This window comes from Patella vulgata, chromosome 8, assembly GCF_932274485.2.
Source record: "Patella vulgata chromosome 8, xgPatVulg1.2, whole genome shotgun sequence".
NCBI classification, from domain to species: domain Eukaryota; kingdom Metazoa; phylum Mollusca; class Gastropoda; family Patellidae; genus Patella; species Patella vulgata.
This window is the reverse complement of record NC_065886.2, coordinates 2,355,198-2,377,451: the sequence shown is the minus strand read 5'-3', so window position 1 is coordinate 2,377,451 and position 22,254 is coordinate 2,355,198. Positions and strand designations below refer to the sequence as shown.

The window sequence follows — 22,254 nt, the reverse complement described above, 5'->3', positions numbered from 1 at the left end:
ACCTTCACCATCACCACCACATTCACCGCCATCACCACCACTATCACCACACTCACCACCATCATTATACCCATACACTCATCACGCCCATACCACCATCACCACCTTCACCTTCATTACCACCATCTTCACCACAATCACCGCCACCATTACCACCATGTTCACCATCATTACCACCATCATCACCACCATTAACACCACCTTCACCACCACCATTAACACCACCATTACGACCATCTTCACCACCATTATCACCACCCTTACCACCATCATCACCATCATTACCACCATCTTCACCACCATTACCACACCATTATCACTACCTTCACTGCCATTAACACCACCGTTATCACCACCACCACCACCACTATTAACACCATCTTCACTACCATTATCACCACCTTCACCACCACCATTAACACCATCTTCACCACCATTACCACACCATTATCACTACCTTCAACGCCATTAACACCACGGTTATCACCACCACCACCACCATCACCATTAACACCACCTTCACCACCACCATTATCACCATCTTCACCACCATTACCATCGCCACCACCACCACCATCATTACACCCATACATTAATCAAACCCATACCACAATCACCACCTTCACCACAAGCACTGTCACCCAACAGAACTGGCAATAGAATAAGAATGAAATGAAATGATGTTTAACGTCCTAATGAAGACGGGCATAAGGGAAATTTTGCTTGAACAGTGGCACTACGACTCACTCTTGTATCGAATTCCATTTGCCAAGGAATATTTTACGTGTACACCAATATGTACACGGAGCCTCTGCCTTTGTCCCATGGGGGTTGGGTGGCTGAATGGTTAGCGTGTGCACGCTGTATCATAAAGTATGTCATTGAGTCAACTGGCGTGGTTTCGATTCCCCGGTTGTACGTGACAAGGAGCAGGGTCGCCTGTCCAACCTCCTGGGTTTTCTCCGGGTCCTAAAGACTCCTACGCGCAAGCGAATTATTGAAATAAAATTAAACCATATGCTAGTCCCGAAATGACCTAGTTTGTGTCGATTAGACGTTAAACCCCATCTCTCTCTCTTTTCCCTCTCTCTCTCTCTCTCTCTCTCTCTCTTACTCGCCGTCTTACTCACTGAGTAGCCTTGGGTCCATCAATACAAATACTCCATGACACCAAACACAAATGTAAATAGAATAGAAGAGAGTGTGGTTAAGTGCAAGAACTGTAAAGATTGCGTAGGCAGGCAACGAATATACGGCCTCAAGACGAAGCGTGGCCTTTAACTGCATATAAAAATTATGAGCCTAAGAGTTCCAGCATGTTCTAAAAAAACACTCAATTTATTTGATAGAGGTTTGAGTGCCACCCCACCCACTTTGAAGTATTTTGAGTTTGCATCTAGTCACTTCGACCCATCAGGTTATCGTGTTCTTACTGGGCAAATGAAGACGGGCATACGCCATAAAGTGTGCGATGAGGGAAATTTTGCCCGGGCAGCGGCGGTACGGCCTACTCTTATATCGAATTCCAACTGCCAAGGAATCTTTTACGTGCACGCCAACGTGTACACGGGACCTCGTTTTTCGTCCCATCCGCACGACTAGATAGCTGTCCTTGTCAGACCCTCCGTCCTGCATCACTGACAAGGGGAAACCACGCCGGAAAATCTGGATGAACTTTCTCGGCCAATGCAGGGACCTCCAGGCTAGCGAGCCAGCGTCTTACCCACTTAGCCACCGTGATCCCTTGTCTGATTGAAGAAATGAAATGAAATGGTGTTTAACGTCTTACTTTTATGCCCCAACCGGGCTAATGAAGACCGGCATACGCCAAACAGTGTGCTATGTCGCGGGCCCTGATTTTGCATGAGTTACTTTTCACGTCATTTTGTCTGTAAAGTGGTCGATTACTTTTGGATTTTCATAAAAGTGGCACCATTGGTATTCGCGATGATTGAGGAATCTGATAAGCTCCCAATGTGAATACCCAATTGAAATTAGTGTCGAAATATGCAGGGTATTACGTGAAGGCCTTGATAAAATGTACGTAGTTAAAGCGAGATTAAGCCTTCTATTGATGATGATAAATGGATGGCGTTCCACAATATATAGAGAGATAAGGGGTTTAAAGTAGTACCCGGAAAAAACCCACGAGGTTGGACAGGCGACCCTACTCATTGTCATGTACAACCTGGGAATCGAAATCACGCCAGTTGACGCAATGACAGGCCTTATGATACAGCGTGCACGTGCTAACCATTCGGCCATGCGGCCATCTACCCCCCCCCCCCCCGACTAAATAAGCGCTGACTGTTCTCGCTAAAATAGGTAAAACATAGATAATGAAAACAAAATATGCAGAAAATTTCAGTCAAATTGCTTCACTTTGACCCAATATATTAGCGATGCAATTTCAAGCTAGCCTTGAACGTCATTACTCACGTTGGTAAAACAATAAACAAAGTCTCGATTATCCAGTTTTACGTTCAATCATCCATCACGAAATGTATTCAAATCCACTAAATATCGCAGGATAGCGATGCCATCAAGAGTTGATTATGGTCTGGATAAGTTAATTAATGTCTAATTAATAATTTAGAAAACATTTCAGACCTATAAAGAAAGACCCGCAATAGGCAGATTTAGCTCTTCCATGGTGCATGTTTAAGTAATTAGAGAAGCAATATTAATCAATTTCTGAAACCTGTCTATTACTTGAGATATGTTATAGGGAAATATTTAAAACAGTTCTGTTAATCAAGATTTATTGCAATTATGCATTCCGGAGTAAATTGAATTTAAAATAGATTAGACATCCTACACCCTTCACTGAGTGTAAGACATGATAGGTGTGAAAGTTGAACGATCGTTCGATTGGAATGTTTAGCATATGTAATGGTATGTTTTAGCTTGAATCATTTTTCAACTCTGCACCAAAAATCGCACAATCTGTTTGCCCAACCGGGTTTATATGGACCACTGCTAGATTTTTTTTAAATGAGATAGACTTTTATCATAAATTTTAATTGTGAATAATTTACTGATCTGTGATACTTTGTTTTTAAATTTTTGAAATAAATATCGTGTAATTTCATTGATCCCTGTTGGTACTGACGTGCCATTAAACAAGATTTAATAGTCTGTGATATTTGGCGTTACATTGATTTGGGCGCAGGTAGTTCCGGATCAGACGTATGGGGAAGTTGATACAGCCTAATAAACGGTGTGTTAATTTCATTATTGCTGTCAAGGGTTAACAGGTGCTACAATGACTTTACTTATATATACACGTATTTGACATTTATTTGTTGACGAAAGATAAATGATTTCTAGAGAAGGCGTTTAAAAGTAAGTAAATAGGTTTTTGTTACCCAAACATCTCTAAAAGGTATTTAAAATTAGTAATTTGTAATCATTATTATAGCGAAGTACTTGTAAATTTCACTATTTTTGATTATCCTTGCACATCTTTTATCTTAAAATTGAATTGTTTTTATTTATAGGACATGGGTTAAATAGGCCCGTTTTCCAGTCATATTCATTTATGGATTTATCGATAAAATATTCTTCATAGAATAAAATAATTCTCACAAAACACCGTTTCATCAATCATTTGTCTTGCCTTCTCCACGAAAAACGAAAACAATACTTTAAAAATAAAAACCCTTTTACAGTGCAGTTTAATTTTTTTTATTCTTTTATATATTTTTGTTTTCTTTAGCTACGATATCATTTCAGGTGGAAGCGGGCGATACGCCCGACAAGAAGAAGAAACATTTGATGTGATTGTTCGGTGATCTACAAGACAGAAACATATTGGTTTATAAATTGAAAAGATATCGATCGAGGTCTGAATAATACTTACGGTCCCTAACTTTTTTTTAAATTCAAAGCGTGGAAATACGCTATTATATTGAAAATGAAAAGCATCCAATGGTCTGGAGGGTTAATTATGGTCTTTTCACATGTAAATAAATGTCTAATTATTCATTTATGTAACGTTTAAGGCCTAATGATTTAGCACTTGTATCTTCAGCTTATTTGAAAAGACTCATAATATAACTCCAGAACAGAAAGATTACTAAAAATTGAACGTATTCATCTTTCCCAATTGCGTCTAACCCAATTTCAACACATATGTTAAAATGTTAAAAACTGTTGTCTACATCACGCTTACCGCGTTTCCATAAAGGAGCGGGGGGGGGAGGTCGCCGAATGCTAAATATGGATAGGTTTTGCCCACTCATGACCCTAAATCTTCACACTTACTGTGCAAAAAAAATAGATGACACTGTACCCTGTATCGCGCTGGGAAGGTGGTGGAGGTGTCGGGATTCGAAAATCCGGAACGTAACGTTTAGTCTGGATTCTCAGTTCGGGGGGGGGGGGGGTCCATCAAATGGCACAAAACCAGACCCAGTTTTTTGCGTAGAATACGACGCCGAATGGTAATCAGTCCGCCGTTGGTGCGTTTTCGAGGTATTCGGGATCAAAGGTCAAATGAGGTCATTTGCACTAAAAGTAAATGCGCAGCCATTCTTGTTTCATGAAAACATGCTGAAAATGATCGAAAATAACCACTCTTGCAATAAAAATGTAAACTTGCTAAATTCACCTTTGTTCTTGGAAATCCCAGAGATTAAAAGATCAATTTTTTCCGTTTTTGCACTAGGAGGATTTAAAGCAATAAAATGTCAACGTAAAATATAAAAACAAAGCGAAACCTGTTCTAATTAATAATAGGAACATTTAAAACCTATTTTAAGGTGCTTTTAGCACCGTACGTTTACTTTGGGACGTCGTAAAAGATCTTGCATAATAGAACCAAAACACTTCGAAACCTGTTTCAAAAAAACGTAAGAACTGTGAAATCAAAATCTCCCCGATTTAGTTTAACAACGATTGTTATACATAACAAAAACAATCGAAAAGTTTCATGGTTGGACTCCAGCCTAGTTGCGATGCGCTGAAAATCGACAGGGCCCGTTCGCTCATGGCCCCCAAGCTTCAAACCGTATCTGTTAAACAAAACTGTAGCCTATAGCGTTAACAAGAATTTTGAAAAAGGACGTTGGGGTGGGGTGGGGTGGGGTGGGGGGGTAACTCAGGAACGACGGCTTTTGTCTCCAGTACTTTACACCACATCTGAACAAAATCCATTAAAAACTACGCGTATATAAATGGATGTGTTCGGCTTTGCTGAAGACTAAATAGCATTGGACATTCCGTCTCTCAACAATATTACTGGAGACGTTATGGGAGCCACGGTGGCTAAGTGGGTTAGACGCTGGCTCGCTAGGAGGTCGGGTGTTCGATCCCTGCATTGGCCGAGAAAGTTCATCCAGATTTTTCGGCGTAGTTCCCCCTTGTCAGTGGTGCAGAACGGAGGGCCTGACAAGGACAGCTGTCTAGTCTAGTCTTTCGGATGAGACGAAAAAACCGAGGTCCCGTGTATACGTTGGAATGCACGTTAAAGATCCCTTGGCAGTTGGAATTCGATATAAGAATAGGCGATAGTGCCGCTGCCTGGGCAAAATTTCCCTCATAGCACACTGTATGGTATATGCCCGTCTTCATTAGCCCAATATAGGAGCAGAACAGTAGGACGTTAAACTCCATTTCATTTCAAGTCTCGATATCGACATATAATAAACAGAGTTGATGCAGTAGTGTAGGACGTTAAACCCCACTTCATTTCACTTACTTCATCTAACCAGTCGAATCGAATAAATGCCCTCAAAAGCTCGTACAACGGCCATGGGTGTTCTAATTTAACCTCGATGTAAGACAAACAACAACATGGCCACGTGTATATGTCTTTTATTTAAACAAATCCTGAGTTCACATGACTTGAGTTCACGTGGCTGTCAGGGTAATGAACAGATTAGGCCTAAATAACATCAACTTGGTTTGACACTTCACCACCCAATGATGAGGTCATTAATTCATTGTTTACATCTTCACTGGTTTAAAGGACAATATTGGTGTCAGTCATTATAAAATATGTGATAGAGCTCGTTAAATACATCCCAAATATAATTTTAACACAGAGATCATTGCTACGTGAGATGTGTAACAAGCGCGTGAAGAAACGGGAAGTGACGTCAAACATGACAAACATGAGTTGTCCTTCTATATAACTGACTGAAGTAACAAGCGGTAACAGACAAACGATCGAATTTCATTTCACTGATAATTCCGCTGAAGATGAAAAGTTGTTATATGAGACGATGAAAGGATATCTGACAATTCAAAAAAAGAATTGGCTGTCAGTAGATAAAAGATAACGAACAAATTAGAAAAAGTCCCTGCATTACCATGTTTTTATTAAGAACAGAATGAATAAAAACGGGGGAATGCACGGGATTTTTCTACTTTTTCTCGTGTCCCTTATCTAGTGACAGCCAATTCTATTTTTGAATTGTGAGATACCCTCTCACCGTCCCATATAATAACTTTTCAACTTCAACGGAATTATCAGTGAAATGAAATTCGATCGTTTGTCTGTTACCGCTCGTTACTTCAGTCTGTTATATAGAAGGACCACTCGTGTTTGTCATGTTTGGCGTCACTTCCCGTTTGTTCACGTGCTTGTTACAAGTCTTCCGTAGCAATGATCTCTGTGTTAAAATTATATTTGGAATGTATTTAACCAGTTCTATCACATATGTAATAATGATTGACACCAATATTGTCCTTTAATCGTTGACCTTTTCACACAAAAAACAAACTTATATACGCAGAGAGAGAGAGAGAGAGAGAGATTTAGAGAGAGAGAGAGAGAGAGGGAGAAATATTTGGTCATTCTTGCTATAATAATTTAAAAATAGATGATAAAAAAAGAAGTTATCATTATTTGTAGTTTTGACCAGGGCACTGGTATAATCGAGACTTAGCCTCGCTTTCCCATTTTTAAATTAAATTTCTAAATGGAAATGAAATGGGGTTTAACGTCCTACTGTTTTGCTCCTAAACTGGACTAATGAAGACTGGCATCCGCCATACAGTGTGCTATGAGGGAAATTTTGCCCGGGCAGCGGCGCTACGGCCTACTCTTATATCGAATTCCAACTGCCAATTTGTACACGGGACCTCGGTTTTTCGTCCCATTTGAACGACCAGACAGCTGTCCTTGTCAGGCCCTCCGTCCTGCATCACTGACAAGAGGAAACCACGCCGGAAAATCTGGATGAACTTTCTCGGCCAAATTTTTAAATGGCGGACCGTTTTAATCTAGTTAAAATCTCGAGTATCCAATGCCATCGAGAGTCGATTATGGTTTTGTCATGTTAATAAATGTCTAATTAATAGTATAACATTTCAGGCCTAAAGAAAGACCTGCAATAGGCAGATTTAGCTTTTGCATAGTGTATGTTTAAGGTTGTACAATTTGTCGTTACTCGCTGTCCATTTACATCCTAAATAAATTCTTGGATTATCCTCTTCCAAGTTCTTTTTTTTAGAATTTAAGTTTAAACTTTAGCTTTGATATGAGAAGTTAAAAACAATTCGGGCTCAAGTTTCACAAAACATTCTCATACGTTAAAAAGATACATTATGTAAGATTTAGATAAAGAACTAGCCATTCGTGCTTTAATAGTTCAAACATAGATAATATAAATGAATAATTTGAAAATTTCATTCAAATTACTCTATTGCAAGCGAAGATATTAGCCTTTGAAGGTTTGACAGACGTGTGCAATAATTTCAACCACCGTACTGGTTGATCGAAGCTAAGTCTCGGTCCTCCATATTTGATTAAATCAAAGTATCGCTGAACCATTCTAATCTATTTAATATCGGAGAAATCTGATGCCATCGAGAGTTAATTAAGGCCTGGATCAGTTAATTAATGTCTAATTAATACTTTAGAAAACATTTCAGGCCTAAAGAATGACCTGCAATAGACAGATTTAGCTCTTGCATAATGCATGTTTTAAGTTAAAAATTAACTCAAAATTGTTCGCCTTATGTTAACTAAAATATAGCCCTTTATAAAACTTTTGTTATTTTCAACAATAAACTATGTGAATAGATAGGTCAAAAATATTTCTCATAAACAGTGATTGAAAGTTGAATAAATTCTTAATTTAAGTCTGTGAATGCTTTGTGAAATGGGAGTAATTTGATCTTTCACATAGATCTTTTAAAGGCTCAATACCACTCTTGTTGTAACTGAATAATATGTCCCAATCTTTATTCTGGTCAACAAATTGTACTATTTTACAGTATTCCAATTAATTGATGATACAAATTTCATCTTAACACACCTAATTTAAAAAACTGGAAAAATTCAACTAAATGATTTGAAAAGCCTTATGTAAACCTTTTCAATTGTAACTTGGATTTAAAAATATTTTCGAACTCTCTGGACAAGTAAAATAGGATGTAATGGATAATTTACACAACAGGTAGGACATTTAAACAACTAATACTTAGAATAAGACTATTATATTTATTTACTGGAGCTGTCAAGCCAGCAAGAGTGTTATTGTCCCTTTAACGTTAAAAGTATGTACTATTATAATGGCTTGTACAAACAATAACAAATATACTGTTATTTAATTCACCTAATACATAAAGACAATAGTTTCAAATCATGGCCATATATTTAATAAAAGTGTATTCGATTGTGTAAACCTTCCTCCAACATGTAAGAGCCTTAATAAAAATGGCCTCATTCCAAAAAGTATAAAAGAGTTATGCAAACGCAGCTTACCGGAGTTACCAAATGTTACCTGAAGTAAAATCGTAACCACATGTTACCAGAAGTTAAAGCATGAATAAATAGATTCGATACTCACCACCAAATGTGTTTTTGTTTAAAGTTAATTATATAATCATAAAAATGTATGACGTTTGAAGAATTTACGATATTTTAAATTACTTTTATTGTTACCAGCTTGCTGTCGATAAATTGATAATTTAAGATATCGCGTGCATATTTATGTTTGCCACTGACCACTGAATACAAACTCAAAATAAAACCTATGATTTACTCGCTTTTATTGTTCTGCAGCTTGCAGTAATGTTAATGAATGAATGATATTATTTCGATAATGTGTAGTTTATGTTCAGTGGTCGGAGATACTAATGAATATGCATGAGGAATTTACGGTATTTTAATTCACTTTGCATGGGATAAAATTGAGTTGTTGTTCACCATGGGGGTAAACAGTTATTTTATAATTTGGTAGGATAAAGTTGAATTATATAGTAGAAAACAGACATATTTGTTGTTATATATTTTACGTGTGGAGGTGTTCTCCCCCCCCCCCCGCCAAATATCGGTATGGCTACTCTCATTACGCTGTCGTCACGCTTTCGTTTCCACCACGACTTCGCTACGAGGATAGGGCGCATGCTCCACACCCATCCAGCTCTAATCCACGTTCCTACCATGACCCCACTACGACTCCCACTACGCTGCCAAAGATCTCGCCACATCCATGTCGCCCTCGGTCACGATCTATGAAGAATGCATAAAGGATTAAACAATATAATAAATCAACAAAAACAATGTCGACATGAAAAGTGAACACAGGTTATGCCCATTGCACGCTAGAGATTTTTGGCAAGCGGTTACCTGATAAGTTGCATCGATGTAGTTTTACAGTTAAGCCATTGGGGCGCTCTTTTACAATGATTACATTACAGTCATTAATATGGTTAAAACCACATCAGATATACACCTTCGTGTTCTAGGATACACATAGATTCACAAAAATGCTATGACACAACATTTCAGAGTCTAAAAGTATGAACAAAACGGTAAAATAATAACAATTGGATACGTGCCTTTTCCTATGAAAGCTGTTTCATACGTGCTGCCGTATCCGTGTGCCACGTCACGTATCCGAACTATACACAAATTGATGACGTCACAAACAAAATCGACACGGATACGTGATAAGCGCGAGGAATTTTCGCTTGCCAAAAGTCCCTATTATTGCGTATGAGAGTAACGTATGAGTTGCGTATGAAATCTGATAAAAACAACTAAAAAATGCTCTTGAGAATACAGACTTGTTCGTATGGGTAGCGTTTGGCCTGCATCTGACCAGGGTATGTCTAGCGTATAAACTGCGCATGCCCGGAGTACCTCTATCACGTGACAAAGTGTCTATTTAAGCGGCGACGTTGTAGCATTATTGCTTGTCTACCATATCACCCATGGTGGAAGTGGGTGTAAAAATCTAGGAACTAACGAACGAAGCATTATTGCACTAGCTAGACGCTGATTGTATGTTAAATACTTTACTCATTCGTCAAACACACGCCAAGATGTACGGTACACCTTCATGCCAGCGCATGACGAGCATACTTGACGTATGGGTAACATACTTCTACCGTAGCTCATGCATATTCAGCGTAAGCTGAGCGTATAAACCTAACGTCCGAATACGCACAAAATTATAAGCAAGCTTCATTTAACAAAAAGTTCTTCCTCGCCGTATATCAGTGTATGCGATCGTGCTAGAAACGGACACATCCTCTGATGAACGTAGACTCTACCGTATGACAGCGTACGCTAGCGTGTGAGTAATATTTTTTGAAACACTGGCTAAAGCCCTGTTCACACTTGGCCGCGATAAGCGTGCCGTTCTGGGCACGGTACCAGGCCGCGATAAATTTCAAGAAAATGACCCGTTTACATTACTCTAAAATAACCGGTCTCAGAACCGTGCCAAGCCAATCTAAATGTGGAACTCTTCACAGAAAAGTTAATTTCAATCCCTATACAAATTACCCAGATGAAAACATTTATGATGGTTGATTTACTTTGAGCAGCCATTTTGACAGAACTGATGACAGAGCTGTCAAAGTTAATTTCAGTCCCTATACAAATTACCCAGATGAAAACATTTATGATGGATGATGGTTGATTTAGTTTGAGCAGCCATTTTGACAGAACTGATGACAGAGCTGTCAAAGTTTGGGGGGGAAAGGTCAAGGTTCATTTGGCGCATGCGCAGTAATACGTGCTCAGACCGGTTAGCGTTTACACTACGAAGATTTAAAGCGAGCCGGTCCTGGTACCGTTCCGAGACCACTTCACTTCAGTGGGCTAGATTGACACCGTACCAGGCTCGGTACGCGTACGTTTGACCCGTTTACACTACAAAAAAGTGAAGCGTGCCGTACCTGGTACCGTGCCTGGTACGCTTAATATTTGTAATGTAAACGGGGTTATAGTCTAGGGCCTTTAATAAACTCAAAAATCTTAAAGCGGTTAATTTGAGACACATTAATTATCTTAGAAATTGGCAGATTATTACATTATTACGCAAGTACAAAAATATTCATCGTATATTCCTCACTCTCTGACTCTTTGTTTTGTGCGTATGAAATACAGGACCGAGGAGATAAATGAGATAAATGAGATAAATGAAAAACGCAAATAGATTCAGATTTATGTGAGCGATGACGCGCGAGATCGACAGCGACAGCGTACCTTAAACGTGAAGGAATGCAATTTTCTCTTTACTCAAACAGCAGGTGCGTGGTAATTCATTTTAGAATTTTCAAACTGTGTGATAAAAAATACATCTAATTGAGAATTAATTAAGATGTTTAAAGATGGACAACTGCCGTCACCTAAATCAGATCTAAAAAATACATAGTCTTCCTTGATGTTAACAATAACTACAGAGAGAGAGAGAGAGAGAGAGAGGGAGAGAGAGAGAGAGCTTCGAGTTCACTAGATTTGTTCTTGGTGTCAATATCACAAAAAAACTTCTAAAAGGGACATTTTCAGTTCGTTCTTAAAAACAGAAAGATTTGACTCTAGACGTATATGTAATGGGAGTTGATTTCAAAGAAACGGCGCTGAGTATGAAAATGCACGTTTTCCAGTCTTACGTGTTACACAAGGGATCTTTAATAAGTGTTTATCAGATGAGCGTAATTTTCGACTTGTAGTATAAGGTACTATCATGTCTTGGATGTAGGTAGGTGATTGTGAATTTACAGATTTAAAAGTTAGTAATAAGATCTAGAAATTAATTCGCTGTTTAACGGGTAGCCATTCATTGATGATAATATGGAACAGAGATTACTGTCAAATCGTCCTCCATCTCGGTGTATCTTTAATCAAGTTATCAATGCAAAACCAAAAAACCCACATTAAATGTCAGTTTTGTTATTAAGTAATTAGGATGATATTTCCGCAACCTGTTGGTGAAACACTTAAGAACATTTACTAACAGCGTAATATGCACATAACCTTAATACGATTTACGTATTTTTCAATTAGTATAAAAACCAACAACATCAAAAGCCGCGAAATAATTAACTTTTCTGGCTGTAAACCGTGAACAACATCCGGTTGGCAAGAGTGTAAATTGGTTGAAGTATATAAGGAGTAAATTTCTAGCTGAACATCAATCAAGCGAGTTGTTTCACCACGAATAAGGTTTGTGAATTGGATAGCTGAATCACAAGAAACAAAAATGTTCTGGCCTTACTGGTTTCAAGTTCTAGGTGAGTGAACTACTTGACCTCTGTTGTCATATCTAATACTATTCATTCCTTAAACATATATTTAGATATAATTTAAATGATATACGGAAATATAATTTTTTAAATTAAATAAGTTATAATCGCTACACATGTTCTTGAGCTTGTGTTTCAAAAGTTTTTTCGTAGCATGACCTGATTTGTGTTAATCCCCATTTTTCTCGACGTCTATAATCAGGGCCCTGTTTCTCGAAATCTTAACTAAAGATAAAATCCAAATTTTAGTAGATACTTCAATTTTGATTGGCTAAGCACTAACATAAATCTAATATTATCTAAAATTTGGATTTTTATCTTAGTTAAAATTTCGTGAAACAGGCCCCCAAGGCCGGATTTTGTCCCCTGTCTCTCTACCAGAGAGGACCCAGGCTACAATTATGTAACCAAATGTAAAGTGTATAACTACAGCTGTGATTTGTCTGTTTTACCGTCTAGTTAGATATTTTAAGATGTGACAGCTATCAAAATTATTGTGAAGACGCTGTACGGTATTCCCCATGGAGCCGCGATGGCTCGGCGAGTAAGGCGATGGCTCGCTAACATGGAAGTCGCGGGTTCGATCGCGGTGTTGGCGGAGAAAGTTCATTGGGATTTTCCGGCGAGGTTTCCCTTTGTCATTGGTGCAGGACAAAGAATCTGGCAAAGGACATCGTATAGTCGGTCGGATGGGACTAAAAACTGAGGTTCCGCGTACGCATTGGTAAAAGATCCCTTACATCTTAAATACGATATAAGAATTAATTAACGATTTTTCATTTTCTGAATCGAATCTGAAGCAGCCAACTGTATGGTATGATAAATGAGGTAGGAAAAGTAAGTCGCTGCTGCGGAAAAACAATATGGTCCGTGTCAAACATATGGTCTATGTCCCAGGTCACGTAGAAGATGGAATTTTTGTTAAAGTTACTTTTCTTTTTACTTATAACATCATCAACAGTGTTTGTTTTAGTCGCACTTAGATGCATTTTCTTTACATCGAGATCAATCATACAATATACGCTTTGTACTAGCCCACTAGTTGTTCTCAATCCGATTAAAACACAGATCCGATTTCGTTTCGTTTTTAATAGTTCAAATTTCGTTTTACTTATCTTCACAACACTAGAATCTGGAAGAGTTGATATGTAATAGGCGTTCTAGTTGATGGGAGGGATTAGCCAATGAAACAGTCTGTTACAGCGAGTTCTTGGCGTGCTCTGCACATAACTGTGAGTAAACCCCTAGATACGTCAACGCTAATTGATTAATCAATGTCTGATGTCATAGGGTCAAATGCCGCTCGTATGACCCCTGACGCGACCTTCCAGTATAGGCCATCGAAAGTATAAAAAAAACGATCTGTATTTTAATCAGATTGATTCTTTGGGCGGTGGACAGGTAAAAACAGGTAAAAATAGCACGATCACTGATTTATTTTGATAATATTTGGATGACGGGTCGGAGTTTCTGAGCGAAAAGGGTAAAACACAATGATGTCTGACCGAGTTTATTCTATGGACGTCGCAGTTACTGACCAAAATGGTTAAAACAGAACAATGTCTGACCTAGTAATTTTCATATGTGGGTGATGATATTTCTGATTGTCTTGACGGTGGAGTTACTGACAAAAACGGGTAAAGCCATTATTGTATCTGAACGAGTAAATGTTGATGATATATGGTTAGTGGCTCCGTTTATTTTCTGTTACTCACCGGGTAAACTGTCTAAATGAGGGCCAACTTACAGACCGAAACGGTTTAAAACAGTTGTCCGAGTATAGTTTGATAAACGTTTAATCTTTGGTGTGCTCGATGTTTTAACTTACAAAGCAACCCGACTTTTGCTCCTTCTTGAGAATTCCACCTTTAGAAAGAGAGAGAGAGAGAAAAAAATGCGGGTTTAACGTCCACTCGACACAAACTAGGTCAATTCGGGACTAATATATGGTTCAATTTTTATTTCAATAATTCGTTTGCGGATAGGGGTCTTTTTCAGTGTGAGGATATCGGAGAAACCGGAGACAAACCACGAGGTTGGACAGACGACCCTACTCCTGACCCGTACAACCGGGGATTCGAAACCATGCCAGTTAACTGAATGACAGACCTTATGATACAGCCCCCCCCCCGAATTCTACCTTTAAATGTTCAAAATAAAACAATAGCGTTATATTAAAATCGTATGACACCTGTAAACCACATGTCGTACAGGTAATTTATTATATACCCCTTCCTGTTTCATGTTGTCACAGTTCACCACACCTGTGAACCCGACATAAAGCTGTTAAAAACACCAATAAAAATAATGTTAATCGCCATTATATACCCGGATGTACCTTACTTTATAAACATCAGATTATATAAACGTAAACAATACGTCACTGTCATCGGTCATACGTCCCATGTGCCTTACTTTATAAATATCAGATTATGTAAACGTGAGCAATACGTCACTGTCATCGGTTATACGTCACATGTACCTTACTTTATAAACATCGGATTATTTAAACAATACGTCACTGTCATCGTCATACGTCACATGTAGAAATATTATGGCCTTAACTAATAATTCTTTATAGATTCATAGTCAAGCAAAGTAACACCCACAACTATAGAAATCTATATGAATTGAACCAAAGGTTATATGCCATCTTCATGGTCAGGAATTCAATATGTCTGTTGACCAAATTTAGTTATAAGTCCCTCCCAGAGTGCAAGGTATAGGGTATGTCTATTCCATATTTGGACTCTTAAGACAGTGGTCAGTTTATGGTGTAAACCCATTGGGTTGTGGGCACTATAAAAGCAAGTGGGGGCTAGCATTTGACCGTTTGCGACCACGCTGATAACCAAGAAATTGATTCGAGATTTTTCAACAAGGCTTGCCCTTGGTGCAAGTAGAAAGACCGGACAAAAAACAGTGTCTAGTCGTTCGTATGAGACGAAAACTCGACATCACATGGACACGCTGGAGTGCACGTAAAATAACTAATAATTCTTTATATATGTCGAGCATTGTGAGAAGTATTTATTCTGGAAAATGTTTATTTTTTCTTTGCGTGTACGAAAGATGTAAACGGATTAGAACCCCATTACAAAACAGTATAATAATTGTTTAATATGGCGGTCATCCAGAGCAGATGACACACTGTCGATACACACCAAATGGAGACGTAACACGCATGGTGTCAAGCGCGGATCCAAGGGTTGCCCTTTCTTTCTCCAGGCTCAATATGGGTGGGTCGGGGAACAAAACGGTCGGACAAACCATCTGCAGCATCGTTCCGTTTTTTAAAATTTTTGAATAATCACTACGGAACTTCAATATGTAGATCTGAAATTTCTCTCCCATCCCCACCATCCACCGTCTGAAAATCTTGAATGTGACCTTGGATGTTAACTAAATTTATAATCTTACCTTTTCTTCTTCAGGGTTGAGCCTTGTGCAAAAGACACCTCGATTACAGTGGGTAGGAATAGCAGAAAATGGAGCAATACCGTCTACGGCCGTCCCAGTCAGGCCTAATGGCGCTTCCCTCTTTTACTTCTGCGAGGTGGTAGTTTCCTCGAAGGGGGTAAGCATACGTTTATTTCCATTATTTAAAGGACTCGCGTTTAATGTTTGACATTTGTTATAATGTGTGACGATTTAGCTGTTGGCGATGATACGGAAATATCTCATAAATGTTGAAAAGTATTGTGAATTTCCAGAGAGAGAGAGAAAGAGGGAGAGAGAGAGAGAGAGAGAGATCATATCGGGACTAACATATGGTACAGTTTTTATCCAATAATTGACTAGGGTGTATGGGAACATCGCTGCCACCGGGAAGCCCAATGTTGGCCGTGGATTTTGTACACGTTGGCATGAGCGTAAAAGAAGCATTGACAATTGAAATTCGAAATAAAGACGGAACGATACACCTAGGTCCAGTGTATACGCCGGCGTGGCAGAAAAGACCCTAGACAGATGGAATTCGAAATAAGAGTAGAGCGTGGTTCCGCTGTCCGGGCAAAACAAAATACAGATGGACCACTCCAGCAACTACAACAACAACATATATGAAGAATTGTTTGAAAGCGTCTCCTATAACTATTTCATATATATTATTTCAGGGACAAAGAATACCTGGTACACTGAAACCAACAGACAATTCCTGTAAATACGAAGTAGACGGTGCTGTTAAGAGCTCAACAGTGTTCAATGTTCTCGTTAACCCTAGTGGAGCCACTCTAAAGTGGAAATACGGTAATCCGAGGAAGGGTGTCCCCGCTGGTGCTGTAAAATGTCATGAAGGCGATAACTGTTATTTAGGACAAAGTATTTACGGTGATGGAATATGCGAGGAACTTCCCGGGAAAATCTTCACTGGTCAGACTCAGATGATTATGACCAACGACAAGAAGGTTTTTCGATGCCCTTTTAAAATGTACTTAGTGGAAAAATAAATGGAATCAAATTGTATTTATTTGGTATAAACATTGTGTAGTACACGGAGAAGTAAAAATAATTCGACCCGTCTCACAGCGGTAATGCGAAAGCCTTTTGTTAGCTCTGTAGATGATGACTGACATTTCAATTTTTGTTTTCATGATTTAAAAATTTGTTTTAGAATTTAATTTGCAGAAGATAAAAAAGTTAATATTGAGAGGTAATTAACTCAATCTGATGTCATCCCTGATTAAAACACAGATCCTATTTCGTTTCGTTTTTTTTTTATAGTTCACACTTTCGCTTTACTTGTCTTTACTACACTAGGATCTGGAAAAGTTGTTATATTACTGGCGTTTTGGGTTGAAGTGAGGGATAAGCCAATGAAACAGTCTACGACGGGACTTCTTGGCGTGTCATGCACGGAACTGTGGGTAAACCAATAGAAACGTCAACGCTGATTGATTAATCAATGTCTGACGTGATAGGGTCCAAAGCCGCTCGTATGACCCCTTCGAGTACAATTTGTCAGATCTTCATGTAGTGTAGGCCATCGAAAGTATAAAAAAAAAAAGAAACGAAATATAGATCTGTACTTTAATCAGATTGTATTGTGATGATTATAAATCAAATTTACACATTAAGTTGGCATTGACTTTACACATACACCCTGACACGCATACTGTCACCATCACACAAACACAATATCAATAGAATAGGGGAGAGTGTCATGTAGAATAAGAACTAATCAAAGTGTCGCACGTATTGCTCTAGGGAATATAGGGAATATAATTCTATTCTGTAATAACTTACCGTGACTATTACTGGCATATTTATATTAGATTGTAGAGCCTGTAATTGCGAACTAAAATGTTCTTTGTGAATAAAACAAAATTCTGACAAGGGATCTTTTACGTGCATTCTAATGTATACACGGGACCTCGGTTTTCCGTCTCATCCAAGGACTAGACGTAAGAGCCATATAATGGTGTAGCTGAAATGTTGATTTATGTATACATATTGCGCAGTCAGACAATGAATATACGGCAACAAAGAGTGACTTTCAAATGTTCTGGGACAGGGGCGATAACTGCGCATACAATTGATGAGCGAAAATATACTCAATTTAAATTATAGAGTGTTCAGTGTCCCACCCCATCCCCCTTGACGTAATTTGAGTTTGTGTCCACTTCCATCGACGACAAGATATTATTTTTCATTTTTAGCATGTTCAGTATATAAACATATAACATTCTGTCCCTGATTTTGGTTTTTACCGCCTGTTGGTTTAATTAAATCTGGAGTACTACAACAAAATAATACCTCTCGGGGTGTTTTTTAGAGCCAATGCATGTCAACTAGGTGATCTCAAAAATAACACTGTAGAAATATCTATTACAGCATATCTATTAGAAAATGTAATATTTTCACATGTATTGTGAATAACAGTTAAAGGCAAAGTTACACTATTTGTTTTAAAAATTGTTCTGTCTTTAAATTGTTTTGCTAGTTTTATAAGAAAAAAATTGGTAGTAAGAAAATGTAACGTTTCAAAGGCAATAAAAATTAAGTGGGGTATATATATATAGATCTCAGACTAGTGATTACCTCCCTTACCTCGGTACCAGTAGTTCATCTATTTATGACAATTCTATCTTTCCTTCTCGTCCTTTTTCATGGGAATTTTTGCTGACTTTGTGATCTGGATTCGAAGAAGAGTGTCGAATATCCATTTTCTGGCAGGTTTTGGCGAATATTCACGAAGGATCAGGAATCAAACTAGACATGGCAAAGGATTATCGCCTACCACGATGACGTCACGGCCTGTACATTCCGTTGACCGTTGGCCTAGCAAAAAATCGAAATGGTCAACCCCTTTCAAGATGTTTATCAGATGAATGTGGCATATTGGGCTATATGTGGTTATATATATTGAGAGCATCGGCGTGTTCTAAGATAGCAACGCAACGCGTGGAATACGCCCACACAGCAGTTTTGTCCCAAATGCCGTTTATCAGAAAGACAACTTGGATGATGAGCAAGTTTGATGACTCCGGAACGGAAAGTGGCAGAGGGCAAAATATGAAGAGGGTTTACCCTCTTATGACTCCAATGCCTCCATCAAATCTGAAAGACATTCGTTCAATAATAACTTCGATAGCAGTGACAAGATTCTCGGCAACGGGGGGGGGGGGGGGAATCAATAGGGTTCATCCACTCATGACCTTAAAGCTTCTCATCAAATCTGAAAGACATCCGTTCAAGAATGTAGCTTCTACCGTAGTTACAATATTTTTGGCAACGAGGGGATGAATAGGGCTCAATCACTCGTGACCCAAATGCTTCTCACCGAGTTTGACAAACATTCGTTATAAAACATAGCCTTCGTAGGCTAATATTCGTCTCATGCCTACAGTGCTTCACACCAAATTTGAAATGAATCCGCTCAAAACTGTAGCCTCGTTCGCGTTCACAAGCCAATTGTTGACGGATCGACAGGGTGATGACATAATGCGCCCTTGCCCACACTGAAATTTGAAAATAAATCTGTCAAGATTTTCTATAATAGGCGGGGGCTCGTGTATGGTGGTCTGAAACAGATATTCGCACAACCCAGAATATCGATAGGGCTTGTCATCTCATGCCCACAATGTTTCAAAACAAATCTGTAAAAAGTATAGCTTGCAAGATTGTTAAAAGACACTACAGGTTATTTCGTGTTACATCTTGCTACATTGGAATCACTTTCTGCCTTGAGCTCCGCTGGAAGGAGTGCAGGCATAGCATCTCTCCGTGTTGTCACTCCTTGGTTGATGGGGAAAATTGAAAGCGATCACAATTGATGAAGGATTGGCGAGGTGGTTTGTGGGCCCTTGCACCAAAGAGATCATGATTGGGTTGATCCGAAGAATAGATATCTGTGAGAGAGAACCTCAAACATACGACAACCATTTGACAATTCAATCTTTTATGCACCTTTGGAATTGTACGCTATATATTCGACGTTATATAAATGATAAATTATAATTATTATTATATGGTTGAGAGATTGAACAAATCTACAGATTTCCTATATCATGAGACTTTCGGATCAATTCCCCCTTCCCTTCAATGTGTATTAGCGTGGTTCCTTACTGTTACATAATCACAGGTTATCTGATGTTATAGACGCTTCCTGCCATCTTGACACCTGTTCGCTATCGACATCCCTGGAGTTCTTGGTCTATGTGATTATGTAACCTTACCTTGATGGCATGTCATATTTAAACTTTCTTTGATGATAAGCAAATGTTAAACCTGATATGACACATGATACATCAGCCAGATGTCTAATAAGATTCTTTTGTCTGGAATGGTTTATAAACCCAGATTAACAAACGAATCGACAGAGAGGTCCAGTCAGGACACGAGCGCGCAGGCTAACTGCGCCTAGGCATGGGCCGAGACGGAACGAGGGAGAGCGTATTGGAGTTGGCACATTTGTTGCAAGCTAGGGCATGGCTCCCTCAACACAAGCTAATTACAGAGTCTTAAGTTTTGTACATAATATGTTAGAAGAAGCCGAGAATAAAAGTATTATAAGATGTTAAACTAGTCTTGTCATCTGAACTTGATTAAAGAACTAATACTGTTACATATACATTACATCGTGCATTGTGACTGTGGTAGATAGGGGGAGTTGCATGATTGCCCTAGGATCTTCAAGGAAAAATCCCGCCTCACTCAACAGTGCATCCATATAATCATTAGGTTAAGACTTAACTTGAAACTTAATTCCAAAATCAAAATAATTATAATGTTATAATAATTACTAAAAAGGTATTGTTACTCGAAAAGAATAGCCTATAATCAATCGGGGTTAAGGTAAGCTAGGGAAAAAGAATCGGAATGTTTGAAACAATTAGATTGTATTTGGGCTGAGCAAAACAATTAATGACTGAAAGTTCTTATTTTTTCAAAGATTCCAATTTTTCCCCCGCCTTCTTACCTAAATTTCGTTTCGTCTTATATTGCCGTGGTTCTAAATTTCCGTGTTACCCTATATTTAGATTCCAATGGCTGCTGCCATACTGTTATGCAGAAGACGACGTATTTTTAAGAGCATGCTGTGTCCCAAATACTGACTCTAGCAAGATAAGCAAGGTCTTATTTTTTTCACTAAAATGTTTCTTTACCTTGAGGAGGAGGAGGGGGGGGGGGGGTGGATGGCCGAATGGTTTGCACGTGCTCGCTGTATCACGAGGCGTGCCATTGAGTCAACTGGCGTGGTTTCGAATCACCGGTTGTACGTGACAAGGAGTAGGGTCGCCTGTCCAACTTCGTACGTTTTCCCCGGGTCCCCCGATTTCATCCCACTGCTAAAGACCCCTACGCGCATGTGAATTATTGAAATAAAATTTAGCCATATCTTAGTCCCGAAATGAGCTAGTTTGTGTCGAGTGGACGTTAACACACGACCTATTAGCAGTAAATACTTGACCAGTAAAATTTTTTGGGAACTGAGAACATTTCGACAAGGAGTCAACAGGCTGTTCCTGAACGTACAGGGCGAGTACTTCACCTTGTCCAAGCGTCTTTGGCTATATAATTCATTAAAAAATCTTTCTAGGGTACGAAATCATATTGTTATTATTAGTAGTAGTAAGGTTAATTTTCTTATACCTGTCTATTTCATACTGGTTGATTTGCTTCAATGGAAATGTGATGGTACCTAACACGATCCCCACCTCAAACCGCAAAAGATACAATGTCTCAGGAACCTGGCATATCCCCACCCCCTGCTGCAAAAATTCATGGATAATGATAGAGGTATCTGCAATGGTTAATCACCCACTCCACGGAACGCATTGCAAAGTAATGACATGGGTTTTTAGTTCTACTTTTCTGCTTCGACTGGGCTAACGAAGACGATCACATGTCATATAATGTGCTATGAGGGCAATTTCTCACGGACAGCGGCAATACGAAGTCACGTATATGAAATTCCAACTGTCAAGGGTTCTTTGAGTTGAACGCCAATGCGTACACTAGACCTACTCTTATATCTAATACCATCGACCAAGGGATCTTTTATGACCTCGCTTTTTCATCCTATCCGAATATCCCTTGTTGCTAGACCCTCTAGCGGTGGATCAGTGGGTAAGACGCTAGCTCGCTAACAGAAGGTCCGTGGTTCGATTCCTTCTTTGATCGAGACAGTTCTTTACGATTGCCTTTGTCGGTTCCGCTTGTGCGTGGTGCAGTACGAAGGGCGTGTAGTCGTTCGGATCGGAGAAAAACGGTTCCGTTCACGTGGGCGTGTACATAAAAGACCAGTGACGGTTGTAATTC

At 38.9% G+C, this 22,254-nt stretch overlaps 1 protein-coding gene and 1 long non-coding RNA gene across 2 annotated transcripts; one reads left to right on the top strand and one right to left on the bottom strand.

Annotated features, from left to right (window-relative positions):
* Window positions 1-64: 64 nt before the first annotated feature.
* LOC130014021 (uncharacterized) lies at window positions 65-593 on the bottom strand. The gene is made up of 2 exons (XM_056102797.1): window positions 458-593; window positions 65-291 (listed from the first exon to the last, which is right to left on the bottom strand). Exons 1-2 carry the CDS (start codon window positions 591-593, stop codon window positions 65-67), a joined length of 363 nt encoding a protein of 120 aa, XP_055958772.1.
* An 11,732-nt stretch (window positions 594-12,325) lies between these two features.
* Window positions 12,326-18,507, top strand: LOC126830225 (uncharacterized). Its single transcript, XR_007683764.2, has 3 exons — window positions 12,326-12,480; window positions 15,927-16,069; window positions 16,608-18,507. It is a non-coding gene; the product is annotated as an uncharacterized LOC126830225 (long non-coding RNA).
* The last annotated feature ends 3,747 nt before the right edge of the window (window positions 18,508-22,254 follow it).

Bases quoted from the DNA above. Each gene is read 5' to 3' on its own strand.
- LOC130014021 (XM_056102797.1), bottom strand. From the start codon at position 593: ATGTATGGGTGTAATGATGGTGGTGGTGGTGGCGATGGTAATGGTGGT. The intron at 292-457 runs GTAGTGATAATG...ATGGTGGTGAAG, and splicing joins TGGTGTTAATGGCGTTGAAG to ATGGTGGTAATGATGGTGAT.